At 37.6% G+C, this 9265-nt stretch overlaps 2 protein-coding genes across 2 annotated transcripts in view; both read right to left on the bottom strand.

The window, feature by feature from the left end:
• Positions 1-9265, bottom strand: part of LOC136254307 (glucose-6-phosphate exchanger SLC37A2-like) — a gene marked incomplete in the record, with an annotated part of 323373 nt that overhangs the window by 207129 nt on the left and 106979 nt on the right.
• LOC136254279 (uncharacterized) lies at positions 907-8543 on the bottom strand. The gene is made up of 2 exons (XM_066046950.1): positions 8323-8543; positions 907-1854 (listed from the first exon to the last, which is right to left on the bottom strand). Exon 2 carries the CDS (start codon positions 1757-1759, stop codon positions 1124-1126), a length of 636 nt encoding a protein of 211 aa, XP_065903022.1. The 5' UTR covers positions 1760-1854; positions 8323-8543; the 3' UTR covers positions 907-1123.

Below are 9265 nucleotides of genomic sequence, written 5' to 3' on the forward strand. Positions count from 1 at the left end.
GACACTATTTCTCTGTATGGCATTTATCAATGTGGCAATTATATTTGAGAATTTTCTGAAAACAGATTATTTTAATGGATGGAGGATATAGTACGTTCACGTTGAGCTGAATCCTCAAAAACATTTAATAACTCACGGATGCAATTACACATGATCTTGAAATTTGGCTCATTTGTAGTACTGCTTGATCCGTTAAAAATATTTTGAAATCTTTTTGTTCAAATGATTGACATAATATTTATGGCCAATCAAAATTTTTACAATACATTTCCTATGGGGAAGCCATACAAGTACAGTGTCCATTACAGCCCTTTCCCGAACTTGTAATGGAGCCAAACCATACATGTCTGTTGTTGACACCTTTGCTGTTACCAATAATCATCTAGTTGGCTGAAATGTTATTAACTCTGTTGAGAAAAATCCACTTTTAATTTTTAGCTGTTTTTCAGGATTCAGCTCAACGTGAACATACTATAGTAGAGATACCTTACATCATCGACCTGTTTAAAGTTTAAAGCAAAGTTGTATGACGAAATCGCTGAACTGCAGAATTTACAGAAATCTGCCATTCACATCAATAATTTTAATAATTAATCTGCAGGTGTATCGATGAAAATAATACACTAGCTAGTATATGATTTTATATACAAGAACTGAAAAATTAGCACTTTGACTAACTAAGCAAAGCACAAAACATAGCTACAATCATAGTATGTAAATACACAAGCAGTACAGGTAAATTTATTTATTCTTCAGATATCAGCTATACATACTAGACTGTGTGGAAACAACATAGTAATGTTCTACATAATCCCCCTTTTGATCACCTTTATAACCCATTACATGTTTTTGGAAATGTGTGCACCCACTGTTTTTGCAAATGTTGTACACTCACCATTGGAATAACTACTTAGCCCAACAGACATAAGAAAACTGCATGCTATTGCAATCAGTCTGAAAACCTTATTACTGTATAATACATAATCATAATAACTTTGGTAGTCATAACTTTTACAGTACCATATAGCGTACACACTTTTAAAACTACTGCATAATATGTTTAATAACTATCATAGGACCTGCCACTAACAGAGACCCATCAGCACAGAACAATAGTAATGAATCATTGATTAGTGGTGATGATGAAATCCACCTCCATTATTGTGATGTCCAAACCCACCAGTGTGATGATGTCTGCCATGATGATGTCCACCATGATGATGTCCACCATGAGGATGTACATTATGATGATGTCCACCATGATGACCGCCATGATGATGTCCACCATGATGATGTCCACCTTGATGAAGTCCGCCATGAGGATGAACACCTTGATGAAGTCCGCCATGAGGATGAACACCTTGATGAAGTCCGCCATGAGGATGAACACTTTGATGAAGTCCACCATGAGGATGAACACCTTGATGAATTCCACCATGAGGATGTACACCTTGATGAAGTCCACCATGAGGATGTACACCTTGATGAAGTCCGCCATGAGGATGAACACCTTGATGAAGTCCACCATGAGGATGTACACCTTGATGAAGTCCACCATGAGGATGTACACCTTGATGAAGTCCGCCATGAGGATGAACACCTTGATGAAGTCCACCATGAGGATGTATATCTTGATGAAGTCCGCCATAATGAGGTACAACACCATGGGGCTGTCTGCCAAAAGCATGATGTTCATTACAGTCAGATTTATTGCCATTGTTTCCAGTACTGTAACAGGAAGCACAACAGTCATCTTCATTTTGGTTTGGATGGAAATCGAGTGTGTTCACATCTTTTGCTTGTGGTTGTGTCACCACGACTTTTGTTGTCCCTGGCTGAGTCATTACTATATTACTGTAAATAGAAAACACAATAAGGTTCATAATGAAAATTACTATTGCTGTTACTAGTGTTTATACAGTAAAACAAGATAGGGAATACAGGCACTATTCATAGCAATGAACAAGCAAGCGCAACTATCAGTATTACATAGATCCTTTGACTTTGGTATCAGATCATTTTCTGTATAATATATTGGTAGAGCACTAGTTTGTCTTATATCATTGTCATTGTACCTGTCGATAAGAAGAACAATGATTGTGCAAAAACAAACCTCAAAGCCAGTTTATGGTTGGCTTTTTGGGGCATTAAAGAAGAGTGAAATCCATGCAAAGATAGTAAAGCTGTATAAAGAGGTGCGGCCTTCAAAAAGCCTGGATGAAAAAGTAGTGAAATCAAAGGTGGCGGGCAAAGAAATAGCTGCAATGATGTTAATGCTAATAACTTTTAATAATGGATCATTATCACTAACATCATTGCAGCCATTTCATAGCCGCCACCTTTGCTTTCACAACTTTTTCACCCAGGCTTTTGAAGCCTCACCCTTTTTATACAGCTTGGCTGTTTTTGCATGAATATTATTAATTATTGGTATTATTAAGTCTTGCTTTTGGTATAACACTAGATTGCCATGTGTGATTACACAATCAAACACTTGCTTGTAATTGTCATAGTCATGAGAAATATGCATAATGTAGTACTTGTTAAAGCCACATGCAGTAACGTGTTGGATGAAAACGGCTTTGGGAACTGTGATAAATCAATGAATACCAAATTGCACATCAGAACACTAAACATCAATATTGATACCGAGGTGCCAAAGTCAAATGCGTAGAACTTTATTTGATACCACAAGATGTTTCACTACAATAAAATGTGTATTTGTGCATATGTGGTACGCTCTAAATGTGTTGTACATAGCATGCACTCCTGTGGTGTATGTGATGTGTAGGAGATGATAGCTCACATTTGCCCATTAGTTAGCAAATGTGAACTATCATCTCCTACACATCACATACACCACAGGAGTGCATGCTATGTACAACACATTTAGAGCGTACCACATATGCATAAATACACATTTTATTGTAGTATTTGATGATGCGTCACCAGCCTCCTCTGCATATAAATATAAATTACTTTATTGATGTCTATAAAATATAACTGCACTAGCCACAAGGTAGTGAGCTATGTTTACTGTTTTACCAGTCCATGATTGCCACTGCATCAGCAAAAAAAAAGAAGGCCATTCATTGTTCACGAGTAAACAAAGCTGAACCATAAAAACCTTGAACCGTAAGTGACATTTGCCTGTCACAACCAGAAAAATTTGAGAAAGTGAAATAAATAATTTAATTTTTAATTCATCAAACCTCAATTAACACTTATATAATATATAATTTGTAATTTTTATCAACACTTAAATTGTCAACTTTCCCTCCATCAAAATTTCCTATTGTACAGTAGGCATCAGGTGCCTGGTAGGCATATACTACTTTACTGTCTGTATGTCAAATGAAACATGTTGGCGAGTCAATTGTGACTTCTACAGTTGGAGGGTGCAGAATATTGCCATAGGGTTGATCAAGCTTTTCACGTAATACCTTTTTCCTTTTATACAATCCATTTGGCCTTTATTCTTCACATTAATGACAGCATGGAACTTCAACCCAAGTTTTTAGGTAACAAGTGTTGCCATTGGTATAAAATTTAATAAGAAAAGCACTTTTAGATATCGTTTACATGATAGCAGTAACTAAGCAAAGCAATGATGTAACCTTGGAGAGAGATAAATACATGCCTTATGTTTGCCCACTTACTATAATACAGTATCTGACCTAGCTGGGGTAGCTGGCTAGGTGGAACATGACACCACATATGACTTTTAGCTGCTAAAGCAATGCTTTTCATCAGTGCCAGCATTGCATTTAGTTTACTGGGGCTACATTTAAATGTAGCTCCAATTATTTTTAATGTAGCTCCAATTATTTTAAAGGTAGCTCCAATTATTTAAATGTAGCTACATTCACTGATTATAGGCAATGCCATACACAAGTGCAATATGGAGTACAATTGCATGCAGCCATGGTATTGAAGCAAAGCCAAGTGTGGCATGTACATTAATTAGGCTCTAGAGCACGGTAACATGTAGTATAGTGCACGAGCTTGGCAGTGCTTTAACTGGCTACCAGCAAGCTAATGGCGGCAAAAGGTGAGAGTCACAGTGAGTAGCAGGAGGTTGCCATGGCTTTTGTGTGTAGCTAATGCCAGCTGAGACTATCGTATTTGGGTGCTATGTGATTATTGCCATTTCTGTGTGGTGTGACACTGGTGACGATGACACAAGAGCACCAAGATGCAATATCTGTGCTTTACCTGTTTAGCATTTCAGATTAATTTGCCTACTTTTATTTTGCAGGAAAGTTATGACGGCTTTGCAAATATACTACCATAGGCTATATTCATAGCCAGTATTCCTGGGAATTAGTGAATGTTGCTTTATTTGCACATTTCTGCAAAAATTTTTGTCTCTCAATCAAAATTTTCTGGTCATAAAGTAATTCTGGCCTGTATAACCTGCGTCACTACACATTTTGTGAGTAGTGATGGATGAGAAATACGGGTAGAACAATTAATTTGGCATTAGGGGCAGTCAAGGGGGTTGTTTTGAGGTAGAGGGTTTGTTTTAATGTAGAGTGGTTTTATGAATTCATACTGCTTCTAGGTAGACTACATTGATCAAGAGTTGTATAAGGATCAGATATGGAAAGAATGGCATGCACAAGACCTTGTGCATTTCATAGCAACATATCCTTAATAGGCTAAGTGTTCCCATATATGGGATAGTGTTGCAGATGCTAGTTTCCATACTCAGCAACTATGGAGGATTCTCAATAGTGTTACGTATGTGTAGTGACTGTTCTATTAGAGTATTTAACTGACTGCTCTATAACAGTATCTCAATCTTGCATTTTTGGAGGGAAATTATTGTAAATTTTGTATTGTTGGTCATTGCAGCTCAAGAAGTCTTTAGTTAGTTCTCACCTTGTAGAACAATTCTATGCTTTCCTTTTTACTGATAACAACATGGAAAGTAGTGAAAACGCACACCTGTGGACTACAACATTGGCCAACAACTCCATCAAGCCCGAATTGTGATCATTCAAAGTGTACAGTGTTATTGTAGTGTAACGCTTACCCGATGCCTATACCAAATTTTGATGGTCTGTGGTGCATAATTTTGAAGTTATTTAGCAAGAAAGAAAACCATGTGGCTAGTCAGGGCGCGCCCCTTATAACAGTAATCACGAGATGGCAGCTGGTGCCATTCACCAATCAGAGTTAATATTAGTCAGGTTATATAGAGCCAACAGTCACGTGAATTTAAAAAACTTAGACAAAAAAACCTAAGAAAGCGAAAAATATGAAAGTTGACTGAGTTAGGGTTCAAACTCGAGCCTCCATACTCATAGTCCATACTCGTAACCTTGTATCACCAGTGCTGCAGCTACTCACCTCCCTTAGTTTCTACCTTATCATCAATAGTAATAGTAGGGACCACAAAGGAGTAGGCGTGGCCCACGAAATAATATTACCCAAAAACCAGCCTCAATTTTCCCAGACGACGATGAGGCAGTATTGGTTAGGTAAAACTAACCCAAACAAGCTTTCAGATCGACCCGAAACACCTTCAATAAGTTGCAACGGAATTTAAAAAATATATATTTAATGAAATTTTCTACTGACTGACTGAGTAAGTAAGTAACTGACTGATTCCTTCAGACAAGCGTAACTCGATAACGGCTATGGCTACGGGCTTGAATTTTTCACTGTTCAACGTCGCTTAGGCCCAAGAGGTGCCTTTTGGCATACCGCAGTGTGTACAATGCATTCTTCATGGACTTAACAGTGTCCTCTTGTGTGCTCCATTCACGACAGTGAAAAGTGTCGATTTGGAAATAGCACGTGATGGCTTCCCTTCATAGTGGCTACTCTGATTGCAGTGTGCTTTTTGAACAGTTCTTGATTCGTACTGCTGTGTAATGGGTTGAACATAGCTGACAACGAAATGTAATGGATACTTCACTTTTCAGATGATAATTGATATAACTGGAGTACGCGGCACCATTTCTTTTTTTTCGGTATGCATGGATTGCAGAGGTGCTTTTCGAACAGTTTTTGATCCAAAATGCAGTGTAACGGGTTGGACATAGCTGACAATGAAGCGTAATGGATACTTCACTTTCCAGACGATAATTGGGGTGCGTGGTGCCTTTATGCGTGGGTTTACCAAGTCATAGTAAATATTTACAAAAAAGTTAACAAACAAGTACACAGAAAAATTTGGAATTTTCAACTAGAGTAGGGACCATAGCACATTGATAAAAAGTACTGAAACAAGTTGGAGTAGTGCACGATATTAAACCACAGTAAAACAATAAGAAGAGTTTATCCCTACTGTGCTCAAGATACCATTATGGAAAGATTTATCCGATTAATATGTATAATCACAGAAAAAAGTCGATTCACGGGCATCCAACACATTACATCCAATCAACAGTTTTATATCTTTAAGTTGTAGAACAACTCATCTACTTTCTAAATATATATCCCCAGTTTATTTAATCAAATCTTTTTAATCACGAATTACCAATCAGACGTCACTGGAGCAATAATCACACCATAAATTTAAAGTATACAGAAACTTGATGAAGTATATATTTTTGAGATAAGTTTACGGGAAATGTGTACCGTCAAGAGTTCATAATAATATAATGGGAGGGAGGGTATTCAGCACCTGTACTGCCCTTTAAAAACACACTGCGTTATAATGTTACATCATAGTTGCATCATTTTAGTATAATTTCAGTAAACTGCAGCACAAGGCTTCGCTGTGAAAAAACCATTGATATTGTGCCTAGCTATTTTACTTACAAACAATTCTTACTTTGTAGAACAATGTGACAGAGTCTGAATTGTGTATAAAAGTATAACAGCTTGAGATTTTTGCGGCTTCCGCGTGGGGTAAAACGCCCTAGAAACAAAGATTGCAAAATATCTCTCTGTAGCCTTTTAGACATAATTTCCCAATGCCTGTACCAAATTTTGATGGACAATGGCACGTAATTTTGAAGATATTAGCAGGATAGTGAGACTAGTTGGCTGGCAAGGACGCGCTCCGTATAGTACTAATCATGAGACATCAGCACGCTTCGAAGTTTTGACAAACTGAAGCCTTCTAGACGTGAATATCATTACTTATATCAACAGCAGTAGCCCAGAAGTTAAGGTAAATGAGGGTAATTCCGGACACTCTTTAGTAAAATCGTTCTAACACTGCACTCACAACGAGTTAAGACAAACTCTAGGAATCGTTTTAAAGCCTATCTTATGGTGCATCTGCAGTACAAATTTCGTTGCGATACAATCAACTGCTGAGGAGTTATGAGCCAAAATTTAACAGCATGTAAAAATGCAACATGCGGCTAATTCCGGACACTTCGAATAACAAGCCAGTAGCGCCTTCCACAGGTTATACCAATCCTCTTTGAAGTATGGAGGCTAAAGTACCACTTATCTGCAGCTTATAAATCAAGTAGAAAGCTCATACCCTTTGGGAGAAAGCAGCAGTGCGTATTTTTAAAAGTTTATGTAATTCTCGAATATTTTCTTTGTATTTCAACCGAGCAGCTGCTGAAAAATCGACTGCCACTCAGCCTGTGCTGCATGGATTCTTATGATTTTTAGTATGCAATTAGCCGAGAGTATATATAACCTTCATATAAATCTTTGAAAATCAAAAATATGAGCTTGGGCTGCCAGGTTAGATAAACATTTTCAATGTTTTTGAACAAGATTACCCGTGATTGCGCTACAAATATGTGTCAAACTTTAAGGTGGAATAACGGTTTCGCTTCAATTTTGGTTTGTAGATAGACCATAGGACACTGCATTGGCACACCAAATTATATGTCCAGGGATTCTACCATTGTTGAGAACGATCTAAGTGTCTGGAATTACCTGCACTTACCTTAGTTCTTTCCAGCGCTTCAATCAGGTTTGAAACGGTTTACAATTTTCCGGATTTGTTCGCGCATAACCACCAACATCCTGTTCAATTAACCTTGTGAGGCTTCACATAATTACTTCAACTGCCACCTTAAAGATATCAGATTTTAAAGAGTCTGTACGAAATTTCAAAGGAGTTGTGGACCCCTAGCATCAGGCTAATTAATTAATACTTAACAACTATTACACAACTATGTAAGAGTTAGTGGCGAAGTAGCTATCGCGTAAGTCGCCTATTATAATTTTATATAGTTTGTGAATGTTACAAGGCGTGTCGAGGAGACTGGCCATTTTTGTCAAGGACGTGCCCGCTTTTCATGCAACCCAGCGCATTACCCCAGTACTGTAAAAACATGCGTAGCTATAAACGAGAACACTGGCGCACATAAAATCTGTAAAACTAGCTATACTCACTCAGGTTGCCAAGGATCCAAGAGACGAGGGGTCTGACACGCCAACTGGAATCCAAAACTAATCGATCACTTGGAATCCCAAAATGGAATCTGGAATGTCTTGAAAGTATAGGCACGTGACGAGTGAAGCATGGCGACTTTTAAAAAACCTTCTGATGATCGTTCATGTCGTTTGACCAGTCACCGCTTACTCGGTAGTGATGTATTGGCGCCTAATTAAGCATGTAGCTATTATCATCTCATGGTTTAAATAAATCATGTTGGCTTTGTGAATGATCTTTTAATTTTATTGGATTACTGTCTCATTAATCAAGTCTTAGCTACTCTGGCTAATAATAGTCAATGTGTGTATATTTACTTGTCTAACTTTGTTGTCTTGTCTTGTCACTTATTTATTATTTGTGTGTGTTCTTTGCTTTTGTACTTTGTCATCGTATGCTATATTGATGTAACTGGCTCCTGAGTACTCTGGCATGGAAGAATGGCTATGCCGAATGTTATGAGTTTAAATAAAATATCAAATTACAGGGCGAGACTACTTGTCTTCATTTAGCTGTCTGTTTCCACCAAATCTTTCATTTAACAGACTCTTGACAATACAGTTAGTACATGCATATCCTGTTTACAAAAACGTTTCTTAGTCCGGAACTGCAATTTAATGAGTGGACACCTTAGTAATCATCTAACAAAGTTTTCCATGTGTGGCAAGTGGTCAAATCCCCATCCAGTGTACTTTGGGAAAGTAGGTTATTCCCCCATGAATGCCTTGGGATCCAATCCATTTACAAATTTACCATTTTTGTGGAATTTATTTATTATTAGCTACTGGGCAGGCAGCTCAGCTGATGTCTTCACAGAAATATCAACTTTAGTGTCTCACGAGAGGTGCTCCACACAAAGGACCAGAAGAAACTTGCTACTTAGCCAGATCATGTGTAGTTAAA

Source organism: Dysidea avara, chromosome 1, assembly GCF_963678975.1.
Source record: "Dysidea avara chromosome 1, odDysAvar1.4, whole genome shotgun sequence".
NCBI lineage: Eukaryota > Metazoa > Porifera > Demospongiae > Dictyoceratida > Dysideidae > Dysidea > Dysidea avara.